The sequence below is a fragment of the Aethina tumida genome, chromosome 4, assembly GCF_024364675.1.
Source record: "Aethina tumida isolate Nest 87 chromosome 4, icAetTumi1.1, whole genome shotgun sequence".
Taxonomy (NCBI): Eukaryota; Metazoa; Arthropoda; class Insecta; order Coleoptera; family Nitidulidae; genus Aethina; species Aethina tumida.
In genome coordinates, this window is record NC_065438.1 from 12,150,327 (window position 1) to 12,172,567 (window position 22,241).

A 22,241-nucleotide genomic window follows, 5' to 3' on the forward strand; every position below is an offset into this window, starting at 1 on the left:
CATGCACTCGTATTTAATATAAAAGAACATACCTATTCATTTTACAATTTTGTATGTTGCCGTGTTTTTGGTTTTTTCCTTTACATCTGAATGGCTTTCTATGTATACAAAGAACCCGGGTGAAAAGTCGCAACAATTTTAATAATCCCCCTTTTTGCCGAATTGAAAGGTGTCAACGGCTTTGTAAGTTACGGCTGTAAAGTATGTTTAAACGTAGTTCGCATATTAGGAAAGTTTTCGTCTCTGGTCAGCCGTAAATTACACGAAGAACTAATTACATTATTTAAAGCTTTAATAAAATCCTTAGGTAAAGGGCCACAAGGTAAAGGGGAGACCTATTCGCAAACTTCAGAATCCACTGCCCTAATGCCCCCAGATAAAATATCCGTTCGGAATATTAAATTATTAAATTATCAAAGGCTTCCGACATAATTTCGGCCCATAATGTATTCTGTCATCGTATACCCCACCCTTTCCCCAAAAGTACATTTTAAATCCGAGTTATTACTTAGGTCGGTCCCACGCGATGCATCAGTCATATCTGTTATCCGGCGCGTACGATTCTTTTAATGATCCCTGCAGCTCGTAAAACGAACGGGCGATACGATCGGAGTTGTTGATGACACCGTTACGTTCGGAATTGTACAATAAATATAGATTGGAATGCGACAGTTTCGACCACATGTTTATTTGGTGGGTAACTGGGTCGTTTCTGTAAACTTCTCGCACTCAATGCGCAGAAACTAAATGAACAAGTCCAAGTACCAACTTAAAAATACTCACGTCGACGTTGACGAATTTCACTGCGAAAGCCCTGAACGGCGGCGACTCCTTCGGAATGAACCTGTAGAACTCTATGTCGTTCCTGTACCATTTCACCGAGTACAGGGGGACTTGTTCCAGGTCGTATTCGCAGGACAGTGTGACGGTGTCGCCGGACTTAACGACCTGCGGCACTCGCACTATCATCGACTTCAATGAAGCTGATTCTGGAACCAAAAACAAAAATTAGTTCAATTTATGTAACCCAGTGGGGAAATTGATTAATTTGTAAGGTTTGCCAAGCCGATACTCGAAAGGGATAGCACCATTATCTCGGCGATTGTTATGTTCCTTGGTGAAGAGGAACTTGGCTGCGGAAGGCTTTGTAATTTTCGATGGCAATTCAATCCAATAAGATGTCCCACTGTTTACCTCTCGGTGTCCAGGAGTTTCACGAGACATTTACGGTCATAACAGTCAAATATAAACAATATTCTTATATTAATCAAACGTTAATGCCGAAACAATTCAAAAATATAAAAAAATTTTGATTTATATTATGCATTTCAATAAAAATTACATTCACATACTTACATATACAGTTTTATCATAATAATACTTTATTTATTTGATGATTTGATTGAAATTTAAATTGACCGGGAACTCTTTTTCACTCATTATAGTAAATACTAAATTATATTCTCATATTATTTAAGTCAAATCGGACGTTAATTTTGAGACAATTCAAATCTATAGAACAATTTTTGCTTTACATTAATTATTTCATCTGAAGAAACATCTATATAATTTGTTGTAAAAAAGAAACACCCCTATATTTTTTTATAATTTGATTTAAATAAATAATAACTCAAATAAACGAAAATCATATAAAAACCATAATTTTCTAATAACTTTTAATCAATTAAACTAATTAAGTTAGAATCTGACATTCTCAGATTATTTTCATAATAAAAAAAGTGATTAGCAATATTTTTTATGAAATTTCGTATGAACCCATTTTGAAGGATACTAAATTGAATGAAGAACATATTTTGTGATAAAATATTAAGAAACTTACCAGATAGTTTTAAAGGTTACTTTACTGATTTAAAAAAATTTAAATAGTACCTGTTAAAAATGGATCTAACAGTGGATAAAATAAATTACTTTTAATATAGTCAACATATTCTTAGAATTTGTTTAATAGTAACTAATTATTGGATTTGTTGCGCATTCGCCATTTTTAACAACAGTTGTAAAAATGGTGGATGCGAATCAAAAAACTTAATTAAAATATTCAAATGAATTAGGATAAGATATTTGAAAACATAAAATTAATTGCCTTTTGGATGTAGTTGTAATTATGCAATTTGTTTGAGCATTCACGATGTTTAAACATTTATTAAACATCAAAATCATATTTTTTATAGTATTTTAAAAGTTACTTTATTGATTAGTAAAAAAAATTAAATTGTACCTGTTAAAAATGGATCTAACAGCGGATAAAATAAATCACTTTTAATATAATCAATTTATTCTTAGAATTTGTTTAATAGTAACTAATTATTAGATTTGTTGCGCATTCGCCTTTTTTAACAACAGTTGTAAAAATGGTGAATGCGAACAAAAAACTTAATTAAAATATTCAAATGAATTAGAATAAGATATTTGAAAACATACAATTAAATCTCTTTTGGATGTAGTTCTAATTATAATATATGTTTGTGCATTTTCGATGTTTAAACATTTATTAAACATCAAAATCATATTTTTCATAGTGTTTTAAAGGTTACTTTACTGATTAATTAAAAAAAAAAATTAAATAGTACCTGTTAAAAGTGGATCTAACAGCTGATAAAATAAATTACTTTTAATATAATTATTCTTAGAATTTGTTTAATAGTAATTAATTAACAAAAACTATTTTTGTTTTACATTAATTATATCAACTGAAATGGACATCTACACATATAGTTGTAAGATAGAAACACACCTGTATATTTTTATAATCTGATTTAGATGAATAATTCAATTAAATAAAAAAAATTGATTGAACTTTTTGATCAGGGAGTTAACTACTCTCACGGTAGTAAGTATTCAACTATTTTCTTAAGTTAAATTAATAATATAACTCAAATACTTGACTTAATTTAACTGATCAGAAGACAATATTTTTGACTTCGGAGATACTCATTCCGTAATTAAAAAAAAAAGTTAAATTTTTAGAAAGTAACTGGGGAAATTGAAATCGATTAATTTGTAAGATTCGTCAAGCGTCCACTCAAAAGGAAATAGCACCATTATCTCGGCGATAGTTGGTTAGTCTGCAGATAATTTAACATCGTTCCTTGGTGGAGAGGAGCTTAGCTGTGGAAGACATTATAACTCTCGATGGCAATCCAATCAAATCCGATGTCTCTCTGTTTACGTCCCGGAGTCCAGCAGTAAAACAAAACGACATTTCACGACAAATATACTTCATTGCACTGCATTGATTCGTTTATTTCTGTATTTTTACTACTTACAGTTTGTTTTACGGCCATAACAGTCGAAAATAAAAACGAGAAACTATCAAACTCCAACAAATTGAAGGCGATTTATAGTTTACAGTTTGCCGAATGACTTCATCAGAACTTCTTTAAAGTGTATTATATTTATATGGTTGGAAAAAAAGTGTAATCCGTAAGTTTTGACTGACCTCATTTGAAGGACATTCTGTCAACAGCAATATGGATTTTGATCTTAACCTAAATTAACTTGAAAATTTGGAACATAATATTAACAGTTTTACCATTTTGTCTATTAAAAGTGGAAACATCTAATTCATGTTCTATTTAAAGTTGAACTCTTCCGATATTTTACACCTTTTTTATAAAATATTAAGGAACCGGAAAGTAGTGTCGCTTTCTTACATTAAATTCAAATAAATAAATTTATTTTTAAATAGTTAAATTTTAATATAAATTGTACAAATAAATGTAATTCAGTTTTGTGTAGGATTCAAATTTAAGCCAGAAGGGACAACATATTTAATTTTAGGTTGTTTGTTACATTATTATTTTATTGTTTTTAATGTTATTATACTTAAATGTACAAACAGAATTATTTGAGAGGAAAATAACATTAATTAATATTATGTAAAGCACACGAGTGTTTATTTTTCTTTTGGAAACTTGTAAAGCACATTTAGTATTCTGGATGTGGCGAATTACCACCAGAACGCATATTTTAGTTCCAGACAATGCACGAAACTATAATTCTAACAATTTATTCGAATATTAAATAAAAATTATCGTCATAAAAGTGATTTAGTGCCAACCGAATATATTTATTGCACTACTTTAAAATTTGGCCAACGCGCCAGTGATATATTCGGTAATTAATTTGATATGAATAATTTTCCGCGGGGGTCTTTCACACTTAAAACGCCCATTTAATTAAATACAACAATATATCATATTTTAAAAACGATTATTGTTCATGCCGATCTGAAATATGTCGCATTATATTTAATATTCAATCATTAGTTACTTTTATTTTGGCGGTGGCATCAATGTACATCTATTATTGGGAAATTTGACGTATAATTTCGCCATTGGATTATTTTAATTCGGATAAATTTGGTTAAATTATTGATTGTTCTCCTAATCTCGCAAACACATTTCATTTGAATTATTTAATTCACCCCGACAAATAAAATTTTAATCATGTTAAAACTAGTATATTCAATGGGTATTTTAATAAATTTCGGTTGCGATCCGTTCTTATATCGTTGCATTGAATCAATTCCGTAAATTATGGTATCAAAAGAGATGGAATAATAAAAATTGGAATTGGTAATGAAGCAACAGCGTCGTCGTTATTTGGCAACATAAAATACTGCGGAGGAAATATGTGGAACATTGTAGTTTATATGTGTGGTGAAAAATAAATGATAAAATTTTGGCTGTATAAATTTTAACAAAAATGATTTGTGAACTGATGAAAAATAAATTTAATTTCTATTAATTACTTAATTTTTTCAAATTATCAGAATTTAATCAAAAAATAAAACGGTTATTAAATAAAAAATCATATAATCATACATTTCTTAAAATAATATTTTCAATAATTTAGGTGAAGAAAAAATAAAATCCTTTAGAGCAAAATTTCTAACTGATAGATACCGATAAATGTTTCTTTTCATTATCTTTTTAAATATTAAATAGCATTAAGCCATATATAAAAATACTGCCGTCAATAATTAATAAAATATTAATTATTAACTGGAATAACAAATATTAAAAATAATAAATGCATTATCTGTTTTATAGTCAACTGATTTTCTAATTTATTACTACGTTTAATACAGAAAATTACGTACAGAATTTATTATCCAATTTTTAATGGGCTAATAAATTGCTGAAAGATTATTAATTCTCTTTTTTATTTTCTACAAACTTTTACAATCAAGTAATTTTTAGTATTATTCAATAAACAAACAAAATTTGTTTAAATAATATATACAGTTTATTACATATTAAATTTAAAGAGTCAAAATTAACAATTTAATTAGTTTTAACAAATTAAACTTAAAAAATAAAAATAATAAATTAAATTTAAAAATAAAAATTTATCAATTAAATAAAAAAAATAAAAATAAATAAAATTTTAAATATAAATTTTAAGGAAATAAAATCTAGTGATCTAAATTTATTTATTTTGATATTTAAATATAATTAATTAATTTATATTTAAATATAAAATATTAAAAAAGTAATCAATTAAATTTAAATAATTATAATTATTAATCTATATTTATTTACCTAAAAAGTATAAAAAATTAACATTTAACTATTAATTTAAAAAAAAATAAATTATTAATTTAAATTTATAAAATTTAAAAAGTTAAATTTAAAAAAAATAAAAATAACTTATTAAATTAAATAAAAAAAAAATTAAATATTTCAAATTAATAAAATTTAGAAAATTGACCTTAAAAAATTAAAAACAATTAAATTAAAAAAATAAAATTATTAATTTGGAATTATAAAATTAAAAAAATATGTTTGAAAGATTAAAATTCATCAATCAAATTAAAAAATAACAATTATTAATTTATATTTATAAAATTTGTATACTAAAGTAAAAAATAACATAACTAGTTTAAATTTATAGAATTTTAAAGAATAATATTAATAAATTCGATGTAAATAATTAAAATTAATGATTTATTTTGAAAGACTAAACTTAAAAAAATAAAATAACCGATTTGATTAAATAAAAAATTAAATTATAATTAAAAAAACTTAAAAAATTAAAAAATAATTGTAATCTATATTTTATATGTACCTAAAAAATAAAAATTAAATTTATAAAATTTTAATTTAAATTTACAAAATTTTAATTTAAATTTTAAGAATCAAACTTGAAAAATCAATAATAACCGATTAAGTTAAATGAAAATGTTTAAATTTGGAAAATTAAAAATAAAAATATAATAATGATAATATAATTAATATAATAATAATAATAATATAATTAAATAAAAATAAAAATGATTAATTTACCCAAATTACTCAATTAAATTAAAAAATATTTCAAATTATTAATTTAAATTTATAACATTTAAAAAATCAAACTAAAAATAACTGATTAAATGTAATAAAATATTAAAACTATTAGTTCAAATTTATAAAATTTAAAAGATTAATGTTAAAAATAATTAATTAAATTCTCAAAATTAAAATTATTAATTTATATTTATAAAATTAAAAGAATTATTAATTTTAATTTATAAAATTTAGATTAACAGTAAAATTAACCATTTATAGGTAAAACACTGTATTAGTAATTTAAATTTTTATTAAATTAATATTAAAAAAACAACCAATTAAATTTTAAAAATTAAAATTATTAAAAACAAATGCTTTAATTAATTAAATTAAATGAAAAATTATTGAGTTATTGAATTAAATATTACACGTAATACTGAAATTTTAATTAATTACTCAAATTTTAATTGGCCATTAGATTGCTAGAACATTGAGGACGATTTTTTAGTAACTTTTGATAGTACCAACTTAAGAACAAATTGGCATGTGTAAATCAGCTATTCTACTTTTTTCTAATGTTAAAAGTTAATAAAAAAATAAATAAATTGCTTGTTGTACATTTTCATTTTTAGTCAAAAGTTTAGAGCTGTATAATGTTGAACTGATGATGGATGACACAGGCCGATTGTAATTTTGATATATCTCTAATTAAATCTTCTCGGGAGCCGGCATTAAATTTTAATCGTCATTAGGACGTATTTAAATCCGGCGAGGTTGTAATAAAGTGTTTTCCCCCGCGTAATTAAGTGTGTCTTATCTTGTACGAAAAACAAGCAAACATAATCCAGGCTAAACTGCCATTCATAAATGCCGGGCCTGAGGGGCGGATATCATTGCGCAAAATTTCGGATATTTAATTTAAATAAGATTGCCCGGAAACTGTTCTTAACACACTCCGAATAGAGAAATAAAGCATAATACTCAATTCCGTTGAAAGGACGAAGATCCATGGTAATACAATCAACACCCGTGCACAGTTGTAGACGACACATTAAACGGGGCCGTTCGAAAAGGCAAATTAAAAATAATCAGCGCAAATCTTGACACTGCAAACTCGATGCTGCAGCTACTGGATAATTAGGTTGTTTTAAACGGAATTTCTCGGAGATAAAACAGGCTCCACAGTTGTGTTTGGCTATTTACCCTTTTCCGATTCGTTTGTCGGCGAAACGTGTAAATAAATCCGCACGAACACCTGTCAAAACACTTTTGCGCCGGGATTTAAGCCCCCGATTTAACATATCGAGGGGTTGTTGCGGTTAATTTAAATGCGAGATTAAAAAACAAAAAGACTTTGACATAGGTGCCCCCCGCACATAAATATGTATTGGCTCGAACAAAACAAAGTAGGAATCTGAAAGGGACGTGAGATATCGACGTTGGCCAACTTCATAAAATATACGCAGTTGGCAAATGAATTATGAGTTGGGGGTAGACGGGACCTCTTCTTATGTATAACTTCGGAATGCACAAAAACTAATCATGTAATATGAGCGGAATCCTCGTGAATAAAAGATATTTTATAGTACCCGACAAAACTGCTATATTGGAGTCGGACTCTAATAAGTCTGCTGTATGTGTTATGTGCTTAGAAATGGCTTATTTTCTACTACCACCTCGGATATATTGCAAAATATTGCACTTTTATAGCACCCTTTATTCCTCTCCATACCAGCCTCGTTATACATTATTTATTTTCTTTGCTCACAGGTTTTTTTTTTTTTTGAGGCCGCCAAATTGAAACATTGTTTCCGACACTGATTCCGATTGCTACGAATGTTACTGCTGAATTATTCAACCGCGGCTTTTCAAAATTTACGATCAATTTTCATCCGTCTATCTGCTCTAATTAAATACACAAATCTTTGAAGCTCTCTCCGCAAAGCCATGAAAAGAACCGATATATCAATGATTTTTTTCTTCTATTCTATTAAATCATGGATTAAAGTGTAAAAGATAGAACATCAGATCTAGCGCATTCGTTCCCATAATAAGTTTAGTTCTTAGTTCCAAATGTTATTTTTTACTATTCGAAAATGTTCACTAATGACTCTCACCTCAATAACTGATATTTCCAGATATTTTTTATATTTTATGATGATATAATTGATGGGATATATATGTATATCAAATAATATTAATTATTAATAGCTTTGTGTCAAAATTAACAATTTATCCCTTCAGAAAACAATAGAATAAAAAATATTCTAGAATATCAAATGATAATTTAAGACATTAGTTCTCATAATTAGTCCAACTGTCTTTGCCTATAAGTTCAATTGTATCTATTATATTCAGTATTGACACCACTCAGTTATACACCTTTAAAGAAAAAGAATCATCACATTTATCATATTTTATTTACACATTTTGAAGAATATCCAATTAAATAGAGTATTTATTAAAATGAATTTATTCTTTCACAGACTTATTAAATATGCAATATTTTTTATGAAATTTGGTATATACTCATTTTGAAGGCTGAATTTACACCTTCTGATCATGGTGTAAAATCTTAAAAATATTCAAAAATACAATTAATCAATTCTTTGTGCCAACAAGATAACTATGTTCAATTTTATCTGTTACATTATTATCATAAATTTCACAATTTAGTTAATTTAGTGAATCACAACAAATAAATTCAATGGTAACGTGTTATTTTTAATTATGTGATAGGCTTATTAATATGAAGTATTTTTAAATGAAATTCTGTTAAAATATAGATAGCTTTTACAAAAGACCTAAACCACAAGCTTTATTAATTTGTAGACTTGACATACTAGTATTAATATTGGCATTACCTCGGACATGCCATAAATTTGAAATATTCCACCGAATAACTTAATAAATAGTTTGCAGAATGCATTTTTAAGGACCGGACGTAATATAAAGTTTGACTCCTTAATATATCTTTTGTGAGGACATATTTTCTTTTCTCCGGCCTTTGTATGTCTATGAGGGATGAATGAATTTCGTTTTTTATGCCCTATAAATTTTACGGCTCTCTATTTTAATATTTATACAATGCGTCTTGTATGGTGGAGTCTAGCAATAACTTAAAAATGGTGTAATAAATTAGATGTTAATGTGATTACGAAACGTCTCAAAATAATAATTTATTATGTAAAATTGGGGCGAATTTTTTAATTAAAAAAATGGTTATTGTAAATTTTGTCAGTCAGTGAATTTATTGTCATTAACCCTACTAGATAACTGAATAAAAGAGATTGATTGTTTTGTCATGACTTTGCAATTTGAAGGAAAGTTGTTTTGTTGTAACAGAAAATACATTGATGCATACACACGTGATATTTAATTTAGAAACTTCTAAACTGTTTATATAAAAACTGCACTATATGTAAGGACATGTAAGGACTTCAAATTAATTAATTCTCACATTAAAGTTTAATTTAATATGCAAATTTGATTATAATTTTGTTGAACTTACAATGAAATTTACATAACGTCCGATAAAACAAGTTTAATTTAACATTGAACAATTTTAATAAACATTCAGCCATTTTACTAAGCACTGTAGTTTATGTAGTATCTAATGCGATTAAATAAATTTGATCACTAAGATTAATTTCAGTGATGGCACTGGTTTAAAACGTTTCAAAGGTTTATTGTGAACGATTTTTTGGTTCACTCTTTTGAAATGGTCTCGTTCCCTTTTAAATTGATTATGTCTCACTATTGTTGTTTTATATTAGTCTTTTTCAATATTGTAACACAATTTAAATTTACAAAAACTGATATAAAGTGATTAATTATCATTAAAAAAATAATTTATTTAAATTAGAAATAATTGAAATATTAAGTTTAAAAATTTTAAATACTTAAATTAAAAAAAATAATTTGTTATTTCACATTTATAATATCTGATTAATATTATGCCTAAAAGAATTAAAAAAATCATTTAAATTGATTGATGATAGAAAGTATGACAAAATAGTAAAATGAATTCAGACATAAAATTTAATAACAATTCCACAATTTTTATTTTATTTTCAAAGACTAATTTATTTGTGATTTGTTCTTTCTAAGATACAATAATCGTAACTATCGAACGAATAAATGAAATCAAATCGAATAAAATAGAGGCGTCATAAACACGAAACATCTAAATCATTGTATGAAAATCGTTTGTTTTATGGCGTCTGAATCCCCCCAAGGCAATTTCCATCCCAAAGACACCCCTTGAATCTATAACCCATCTAATTTGCATACTAGATGATGTGCAATGTTGTGCTTTACTGCTTATATTAAATTAACTTTTTATTTCCATTATTAATCTTATTTACATACTTTCGGGCACATTAAAATGGTTGATGAGGCCGCTACGGAGGACGCGGGCCGCATATTTGGATAGGACTGCAAACATTTAATCCTAAACACGTTAAATTTTTTGGTTAATTTCATGTAAAGTAGCTAATAAAATTCGCTTCGTCGGGAGATTGTTTCAAGGAGCCGTTTAAGGACGTCCTAAATTATTTTTAATATGGAATTTTCGAACATACAAGCTAATTTCGTGCTCAAGCTGAAACTTTATCCAATTTACGAACTAATTTATTTATTCCATCTGACGAGGTTCGTCAACAATTCAACAACAAACGCGGCATTTCCGTAATTGAAAAGTTTGTTTTGCTATTAATTATGATGTGGTACGTGACAGGGTGACAATTTTAGTTTACAAAAAGACTCTTTTAATTACTTTATCGGCTTTTATACAGCTTTAGTTACACCGAAAAATAAACAAATGGCGGAATATCTGGAGAATTTTCTATTCAACTATAAAAATACAAACACGTACTCGGAAATAGAGTTTTAGAATTATCTAACAGAACATAAAATTTTGCGCATATTAAACATTAATTAACTTCCTTTTTGCCTCTTTTTTTAGTTTATTGCGAGAATTTTTGTCCGTTTCTGAAATTGCAGTGGAAATATCAATGTGCAACATCTGCGTATCGTGCCGCATATTTACAAAGGGGTGGCTGAAAATTGGGGAAATTATACGCTTTAATTAATGTTTATTTAGGTTGAAACCACTATTTTTAACTCTGCATTGAAATCAAATGTGGAATTGAATTAAATAATGTCTGAATTTAGCATATGAAAAATTTTTAAAGCTACGAAATTATTTAATTAGCTCGTCCAGGAATATTATGGGATTAATAAAAACTCAGTTTATTAAAATAATATGAATATAAGAATATTCGTAGTCTTGAAATAATATTATTAATTTATATTCAAAATTAAATTATTTTTCTGTTTCATGTTTCTTAAAATTTTAGTGAATGCGCAGCCATATTATTATTATTTTAAAAAATGGTGGATACGTTTGTAATTAATAAAAATATTAAATTTTCTTATAATAAAAATAAATTTCCATAAATTTTGTTATTTTAAATATTTATTAATATGTTATTATTAATATTCGTATTCTTAAAATAATATTATTAATTTATATTCAGAATTAAATTATTTTTCTGTCATGTTTCTTAAAATGCGCAGCCTATATTATTTTAAAAAAATGGTCAATGCGTTTGTAATTAATAAAAATATTAAACTTTCTTATAATATAAATAAATTTTCGTAAATTTTTTTATTCTAAATATTTATGTTATTACTAATTTCTATAAAAACGATGTTCTATGTATATCTATGAATAATTCAATATAAATTACTGAATAAAACCAATTGTGATAAAAACTAAGTACACGTTTGTTTGAGCTGCCTTAAATAAATGAAAACAACGAGAACTTGTTCAAGGTCCTTATTAATGTCCTTGAATTTTGGAATTCTAAATATTTAAGTTTATGATTTGACTAAATGTGACTAACTAAATATGAGAACACATGTTCCTTCATTAACAAGCAAAGTACTTTTTCTCTCGTGCTTAATTTTTCAAAAAATACATCTTATCCAATTACACATTCAAAAAGGGTACTTCAAACATTCGGAAGTACCATTATCATCCTAATGAAAATTCTCATCACGTAACAGGAGTTTTAAATCTGTTTCACGTGACCGAGAAGAGCAGTTTAATACCTTCAATCGAAGTGAAACACAATTACAACGGCTTTAGCGCCATCACCGTCACACGATTCCGATTACGAAACCGGCAAACATATTTTTAATTAATCAAACCGGCATTATGAAGTCGCTGTGCCAATCTCGAAATTTAATTTGATTAAATTTCGTTCCGCAGTTGTAAAAGCGGGGCTTTTACGACATTGTAAAAATAAGTTTTATTCGGTTTTGTAGCTGGATGTGCGATTCAGATGGATAACTTAAGAGACTTAAGTGCGACAGAAACAATATGGGGGTTTATTAGGGCTCTTTCGCTTTGTAATTGTTTGAATATTGCTCCAAACGAACAAAAGAACTTTAATTTAGACCTGCAAAAACGATGACATCGATGATATTAAACTGAAATACAATTGCACGAAAATCAAAAACCACGTAAATCTGTAGAACAACAAACTATTATTATTTATATGTTAAAATTAATTTCTGCCATGTGAAATGATAATAAAATATTAATATTTGTTTGGATTAATAAAATAGTAATTGAAATAGACAAATTTGAATTTAATATCATGGAGTAATTATTATTTGTTTGATTAAATTTATGAATCTATCTAAACAAGCCCTGTTGTTAAAACAAATTAATTAGTACTTCTGCTATTTACGTATAAATGAATAAAAATATAATCGTGTATAATATTTAAATGAAATTAAAATCGACATAATAACTTATACGTGATGCAATTAATTGTAATTTATACCCCACATTTTCAATTAACAGTTATAATATTGTTCCCTAACGCATAATTAACTCATCCTTTGTCACCCATTGAAAATTTCCTAAATAAATAAAGGCATTAAGTTAAGCATTTCACATTAGAAATGCATGAGTTGGAAGCTGAATATAGTTGAAAGGCATTCCGCATGTTGTTTTCTTTTTGCACGAAGTTTTGTCTATCGCACTTTCTTTATAGCCACTTCCAAAGCCATTTCGACCATTGTGCTGAATAGAAACGTGGCGATGTATAAATTGTAAGTACATAAAATCCACTGAGCTCGTTTCAAATTAACAAAAAACACTATTTTGCAGTATCTACATTGTTATTTGTATACTAATACGGACCTTGCCTTTAAATGCATTCTTATTATTATATGGAATATTTAAACCTGAAGTGAAGGCAGAATTATAATAGAATTATCACAAAGTTTGTAAACTTTCGGTCCTCAAATTTATATAATTATAATGAACGTGTTAGTTTAACCATTAACTTATGAAACTTAATGGAATTATTAATAAAGTAATTAATATGCACCTTCATATTTATTGTCAACAAAAGGATTACAATTTTATTTTATTTATAGCCAAGAAAGACATATACAAGGTTATCTCAAAAAGTATGCCAATTTTTTACATTTTAAAGATTGATTTCAAATTCAAAATTTAATTTGTTTAGTTCATAAAATTGTAGCAAAATAACATTTAGAATTAGTGCCTCTAAGAACAACATTTAACTGGAGTTGTAATAGAATTATCATAAACTTAATAAAACTCCATGTCTCAAAATGAAATTCTGTATTTAAACTTATAAAGTTACAGTTAATGTGAAACTTAACACGTTTACGTCTGAGTATCAGGAACTGTTTTAAGGAATCAGTAATAATATAAATTAATGATTAAAATTTTAGTAAAAGTTATGTAATCGAAATTTAATTTGTTTTGTGTATAAAGTCATAATGAAATAACAATTAAAATTACTGTCTCTAAGAACAAAATTTAACTGGAACCAGAATTGTAACAAAATTATCATTAATTTGGTAAATCTGCACTTTGTACAAAATGAAATTTACAAAATTACAATTAACCTCGAATCACTTTTCACATTAACGTATGTAAATCAGGAATTTATATGTGTTGAAATTATTAATAGTGTAAGTTATTTTAATTTTAATTGTTAATGAATAATTAAATTTTACTACAAATTACAAAAGCGATATGTTTCAAATTTAATTTGTTTACTGTATAAAATTTTAATGAAATGAAGATAAAATTATTGCCTCTAATAACAGGATTTTTGTTGTAATAGAATTATCATGGACTGCAGTAAACCTTCACCATGTTTCAAAACGATATTGAACCTTTAAATCTATAAAATTAAAATTAATCTGAAATCTAACACATTAATGTATGAAAATCAGAAATTTATGTTTTACGGAATTATTAATAGCCAAAATTATCTCAATTTTGATTGTCAATGAATGATTATCATTTTACTACAAATTACAGAAGCGATATATTCAAAATTTAATTTGTTTAGTGTATGAAATAATAACGAAATTACATTTAAAATTACTGCCTCCAACAACAAGATTCAACTGAAACCAGAATTGCAACAGAAGTATTATAAGGTTAATAAATTTACTTCTTGTTTCAAAAAGAAATTGAGCTTTGGATCTAAAATATTAAAAACAATCTTATACTTTAATGTATGAAAATCTGAAATTTATATTTTCTGGAATTATTAATTACGTATGTTATCTTGATTTAATTTTACTACAAACTACAGAAGACATATATTCAAATTTTAAATTATTTTGTGCATAAAATTATGATGCTAAATTTCTAACTCTAATAACAAGATTTAATTAGAGAATTATAATAGAATTGATAAACCTACATTTTCAAAATAAAATTGAGCCTTTAAATCTGTTAAAATACAATTAACCCAGATTCATACACACATAACATGTTAATGTCAGAAATTTATATTTTATAGAAACATTAATAAGGTTAAATTATCTCAATTTTAATTGTTAATAAATGAATAAAATTTTAGTATAATTTATAGAATTCATATATTCAAAATTTAATTTGTTAATCATTACGTAAAATTATAATAAAATGACAATTAAAATTACAAAAGAAGTTAAATAACACAGCCAGAATTGTAATTATTACTTGTTATAAACTCAGTAAACTAAGTGGAATTGAGCCTAAATCTACAAAATTATGATTAAAATAGAATTGTACACAATAACGTATAACAATCAGAAATTTTGTTGTATTATATTATTAATACTATAAGTTTTCTCAATTTTAAATTTTATTAAATATTTACAGTCATACTAAACTACAAAAAAGATAAAATGATACAAATTTCGGTTTCAAAAATGATAAAATGACATTTAAAATGAAATTGTTTGTGCCTTTAAATCTATCAACATTTTAACGAATAATCCTATACGATAACACAAAATATAACTTGTTTCGCACATAAAATTATATAGAAATGTCATTTAAAAGGACTACCCCTTAACATGCAATTTGAGCATAATGAACACGGTAATTATTTTAGTTAATCCATCGTGTGCCGAATTGGAAAGGAACAGCACAGCACAGTCGAGGGTTTACATTGTTTTGATAGTTGTATCGCGGAATGACTATTCAGGTAAAGGCAATATATTACGGGCCGAAAACTAATTGAGTGTCAGACACAGAACGTCGGTCCTCCGGATATTTCCAATGAAAATGATTTATTTTATTTAATATGTCAACGGTCCTTCCTTATACGCAAAACTATTTAAGCATTATGCCCGGCACGGATATTGGAAAGAAAATTGAAATGTCAACTGTCGATAATTGGAACGGATTATTTGATAAAAAATATGGTTTTGTTTCAGTTTTGTTGTTTCTTTTTTTTTTTAGAATGAGTTTTATTAAGTGCGCTCTTTGGGGAACAAAGAAATGAAAACAGCTACGAATTCGCCTGCTTTATATTACTTTTCCAATTCACACAAAGCCCAAATTGTAATTTTCTTTACTATTATATCCTTTCATTTAAAATTTCCTTACTATTGACTATAATAGTAAAAAGAAGGAATGAGGGTTCAGGAACGTTAAATTTTACTCTTTTAGTTTAATGCTAAATTTATATACAAGTTTTTTACATTGTATTTCAGTTACAAAATTGAGGAATAATTCATAAACGTCTCAAAAATTATTTTAATTCAAAGTTGAGTATGGTTATATTGTGATATTGATATTTGAGTACACGTTATAAATCATTGGCCAAATTCGCAGCACAACATTAACTACCCAGGTTCAGAATCAGATCATTAAGCCTCAATTAATCTTAAGAGTATCTGTTACTTAATCAGGCTCAAAGCTGGTTAGAGAATTTGTACAGTTGAGCTGGCGTTAATACAGGTTGATTATGAACCGCCGGATATATGAATATTCAGCGGCATAGGCAATTGAAGGGACTACAACAAACAATAGACCGGCTCTAATTACATTAACAAGTACTGTCGAAATGTAAATTTGCAAAAAAAGGCCTTAGTGAAATTATAAGCTGGGAATGTTTCGCGTAATTCTTGACACTGCGAAGATACGTCGGAAGGAATGTAATGTTGCGCCTACACTTAAAATGATGATATCAAAATCCGTGGAGACTCAGTTATTCAAAGTGTCACTGCGTTAATTAAATATTTCTCTGTTAAATTCCCGTTGCTGTTATAGTTTATTTTAACAGACAGCTTAGACTGTGTTTTAAGGATTGTCTGTGTTTGTCATGGGTAAAGTGCTTTGATTATTTTATTAATATATTTTCTAGTTTATCTATATAAATATCAAAGAATCATCTATTCATGTTATTATGAAACATTTTCAACTACGTCATACGGCACTAATGAAACTGACCAACTGAAGTTTTATCGATATATATTATCTGGCTAGTAATTAACAAAATAACAGTAATATGTTGACTGAGCCCCAATTAAGTTTAATTTGTACCTATTACATTAAAACTAGATCAAAGATGAATGATCAATTATACATGCTCAAATTTGTAAATGTTCATTTCAACCGAAATTCAATATACCTAACGTTTTAATTAATATTGCCTCTGTAAAATATTTCATTAGAGTTATATTGTATTACAAAATCAAAGCATGAATTCTTCTATACAAATTTAAAATTAACTGTCAATCTTCATGGTAAAATACTAAATGAAACGTGTCACTTTTGCACCTGTACGTACATAAAAGTGTCATATATATATATATGAGTAAAATAAGGAATTGTCACCCTTTGTTTTGGACAATGTTTTCTCAAACTGGATGGATATTATGTAACATTTCAATATAATAATGTTCTATAACATATATTTGTCTTTTTTTTATTTAACGTTTTCAACAAGGTTTCCTCAAAATATCGTCAAAATTCACTGATTTGACAAAGAATTTATTAGATAATATATAAAAAAGAAATACTGAAAAGTAAACTTGTAAGCAAACTTTGGAATGATGGTGTCGAATTGGACCAAATTTTAATTACATTTGTGTCGAGGTTTTAAATTACAATATCATCTCTTGTGGAAATCATCAGATGGAATTATGACTGGAATACTCTTAAAGAACTCCAGTAATTTAAATAAATTTGGAAAAAACAAATATAATATTTTAATTTTCTTTAAAATCACTTTATTTAAAAAAATATTTTATATGTGTATTTATTATTTATCATTTACAATAAGGTTTCCCCAAAAGATCAACAAAAATTTACACTTTAGATTCATCTTATTGAATTGTACCAATTTATAAGTAAATTTATATATAATATATATAATTATGACTGGAATACTCTTAGAAGACTCAATAATTTTAATAAATTTGTAAAAAATTCATCTAATTGCCGAAATACTTGAAAAAAGAAAAGAAAAACAATTTAGGACAGAAAATTAACTTTATATTTCAGTTGAAAATCATTAAGCACTAATTAATCCTGCTATATAATCAGGCTCAGGGTTTATTAGAAAATTGATAGAGTTGAGAAAGCGATAAACACAGCTTAAATATCAGCCGTTAAATACATAAATAATTAGTACGGGTTTGCTTTGCAAAATATGATCCATTACATAAATTATACAAAAATATAAGCAGCTTAAACAATACTTGAAAGCTTCCAATTATATGCACATTCATTGAATGTGCATTGCAATTAAATGAGACTGGTTCTCCAGACAAAACTTTAGCCCATCCTGTTGTACATATTGTAACAGGATTACACTTACATGCATTCATTAACTTTAAACAAAGTGGAAGATGGTACAGGAAAAAATTAAATATGCAAGTTGTTTTGATTTGTTTTCATGAAAAAAATATGCAATTACAGTAATTGTGAAAACAATTTAATATACGAAATTAACAATCTCAGCCAAGAATTAATTAAATTTCAATTTATCTAAAGGACATCTGGTTCACAACTTAGTTATTAACTAAAAGCAAATTACTAAATTAATAAAATTGTCTGTAATACTTATAAAATATGTATTTTTTTATAATGTCGTTATCATTTGTTATTTCTGACAGAAACATTTGGTCACAATAAATCCTTGACGAAACAATTTCAGAAATAATTTAGCTCTAATTAATACCAAGGAGTTGTACAAACAATCTCTTGTAGTTAATTGAAACAGCTGAGATTGCGATAAACACATCTCGAACATACCCATTAAGTGCTGTTTGCTTCTGAAAATGAAAATATGATACACAACATGAATTATTCATAACTGTAAGCTTTTGGACAGTCTATAAACAAACAATAATTATGTTTCACTATACCAGTAGTGCAATTTATAATTGTTTATTGGATGTGGACCTACTTAAAAGGAACAAACAAAACCACCATGTATAAATATATGTACATTGTTGTAGATAAAAGTTGTATTAGCTGAAATCAGGACAAAATTTTTGTATATAATACACAATAAATAAATACAAAATTCTTTAGAAAACTTGTAGAGGAAATTGGTTTTAATCAGAATTAATACAATTTTTTTATATTTTATTATCATTATCTATAAACAAATATAAATTGTTTACAAGAATCTATTTCTTTACAAAATTTCCTTTCATTGCAGAGGATTATCTTTGTACGCATTCACTTTTTTAATTAAAGCATAAGCAGCTTAGGGCAGTATTACATCCATAGGAAACTCCTGGTAAAATAGACAAATGTCCAAAATTTCGGAGAAATACGTGTTCCTTAAGATAAAATATAGAATTCTATGTCCAAACAAGTTGTTATAACCGATCCTACAAACCGTTACCGGTGAAAACAATTTCGCAACAACGGCTTTTATTAAGTGGATTTCCAGTGGATCTCGTGCGTCAGTTCGTACACGTACGGAAAAATGTCAGCGACGTTTTCTTTCCACACTTAATCTCTTTACGGCGGACATAAATCAATTACCATATCATTTTGCTACCATGTCACCCGGTTATGCCTTCCATAAATCTTTTTTCTATTGAGCTATACTAATCATCCGTATTTATCATTTTCAACTTTCCATGCCACGAACAATGTTCCGTAGGATTTCCCATTATTTCCTTCGCGAAGACATGTTAATTAAATTGGGGGTTGCAAAAACCGTGCACAATGGGGGACGGCTTCAATCTAAACCAGAACTAGATCAGGTTCTACATTTAATGACGGATCGTTATATGCAGATTGACTTGCACATCAACTATCGATTCCAGCCAATATGTGCACTTAATTTCACAGAAACATAGAGATTTCCAAATGTTGAAACAAACACATATCAACAACTTTAACTGATTGGTTGCTGTGTTAAATTAGCAATGTTTAAATGAATCAAAGCCAGAAATTTGTGTTGTATTGAATTATTGACCAAAGCTAAAGTTATAACAAGTTGGGAATTTGATTTTGTTGCTTATTTTTTAAGTTTAATTTATGGAACAAGTCAGAACAACTTAAATTACTAATTTTTCATCAATATCTTTACTTTTAGATTAGATATTTTAGTAGATATTTTAGATTATGTAACCTGTATATATTAGTAAAAAACTTTGTATATAAGATGGTATTATCAAAAAGTTCGTTACTAAAAACTTACCAGAAAATTGGTAAAAAATATTATTTGTTCTACCTTCCTGGAATTTGTTGATCAATTAAAAATTGGACATTAAATTGAAAAATTTCTGTATTAAACACATTTTAATTTTGTGACTGATAAATAATCATTGTTAGTTGGTACATATTATTATTTAATGAATTTTTCTATTGTCTTCTTTCTGTGAAATTGAATTACATATAATTTAAAAGTTTACCTTATTAAAATCGTTACTTAATTTTATCATTACAATACCTATATATTCAGTAATTAAACAATTCAATCGATTAAACATTTTAAAACCCTTCAATTGATTCTGGTTATGAATAATTTATGGATTGGATCATATTTTCGTTTTCAAAAGTAAACTGGACTAATTATTCATGTATTCAACGGTTGATATTCAAGCTGTGTTTATCGCCTTCTCAACTGTATCAATTTTCTAACAAGCTTTGGGCCTGATTATACAGCAGATACACTTTAAGCTTAATTAGAACTTAATGATTTTCAGCTGAGCCAGCTAATTTTATGTATTAAATTGTTTCGTCAATCTTTTTTTTTTATAAAAAGGATAAATCGTAGCAACTTGTTAAAGGACATTTTTTGTGGAAACTGAGAACGTTAACGCTCCTTTGTCAAAGGAGATAATTATTATGAGAATCTGCCGTAAGCAATTTTGTTTAATTCTAGTTCTATGCACAATTAACAGAAGTTCATACGGATTTTAACTATATTATTTTAAACAAACAATCACGACATATTTAAGGTTGATAACTAAATGCACCAGATTTTCAGTCTATTGTTTGTCTATATATTTTCTTGTTTATTTTGGTTAATGTTGTATATCAGATTGCAGATATCCAGGCCACATTATTGCCTTGTCTGCTATTATGTGCTTAATTAAGTAATTGATACTATTAATTGGGCCTTAATTATTATATGGTAGGGTAGATAACTTTATCCACAAAATTGTTTTGCCCCATCTATTCAAGATTTTAATATAAATATATGTACCATCACATTTACAAACTTAAAACAGCGTATTGTTTAAAGAATAACTGAAATATATCAAAAAAGGAAGCGACAAACTTACGACGACAAAACACGAAAACATTTCAGACAAGCCAAATATAAACAAAACACTCTCAAAAGCCGTCCGTTAAAATAAATTACAATAGAAACAAAGGACGGACTGACAACATTCAATTAACAGACTGACAATTTAAATATCTTCCACTCAGATTTAGTTATGACAATTTTATGTGCAGGCGAGAACGGTGGCACGTTTCACTTAATCTAATGCATCATTGAACCACCAAGAATGACAGCAATAAAGTTTATTTCGCATTTGCACATCGGAGTTCACGTCCTGGTATTGCGTTTCAATAAAAATTCAGTGAAATGTTTTACAGATTTAGCATTGAAGGATTTAATTTGCACTTTTTGTCTTTCTATTATTCACCGGCTTTTCTATTCAACACTGCTGGCATGAACTTTTATGTAGTAAAATTTTACCTTCATTTCGACAATGTTAACAGTTAGCTTCTGTTTTTGAAATCCCAAAAAAATCATATTTGTGAAAATTCCACTGCATGTTGGCACTATATTTTAATGGTATTTCAGTCTCTGAAACAATGATAGGTATGTAATTGTGTGTTGATTGATTGAAATATATAAATTTTTTAATTTATCACATCGAGTTTTATTTTACAAACATTTTTAGCCCTTCAATGCTTTGTAGTCATTTTATTGACACACTATTTTATGCTGTTTTTCTTATATTTTCTGTACTTGGTTGTTTGTAACTAAAATAAATAAAATGAAAACTTATATTTTTACATCTTCGTGCAAAAATTACTGGTTTGCATCTTGGGTGTATCAATTTCTCCTAATTTTTTTTATCATTGGGATCTTAATGAGCAAGATCATCCATTTAGGC

At 26.8% G+C, this 22,241-nt stretch overlaps 1 protein-coding gene across 5 annotated transcripts in view; it reads right to left on the reverse strand.

Moving 5' to 3' along the window:
* Window positions 1–22,241, reverse strand: part of LOC109596140 (uncharacterized) — a 50,875-nt gene that overhangs the window by 15,329 nt on the left and 13,305 nt on the right. For all 5 annotated transcript variants that reach the window (XM_020011633.2, XM_020011631.2, XM_049966411.1 and 2 more), the window contains one exon: window positions 784–989. In XM_020011633.2, the coding sequence (XP_019867192.2) occupies window positions 784–989 (206 nt within the window). The remainder of the gene's footprint in view (window positions 1–783; window positions 990–22,241) is intronic.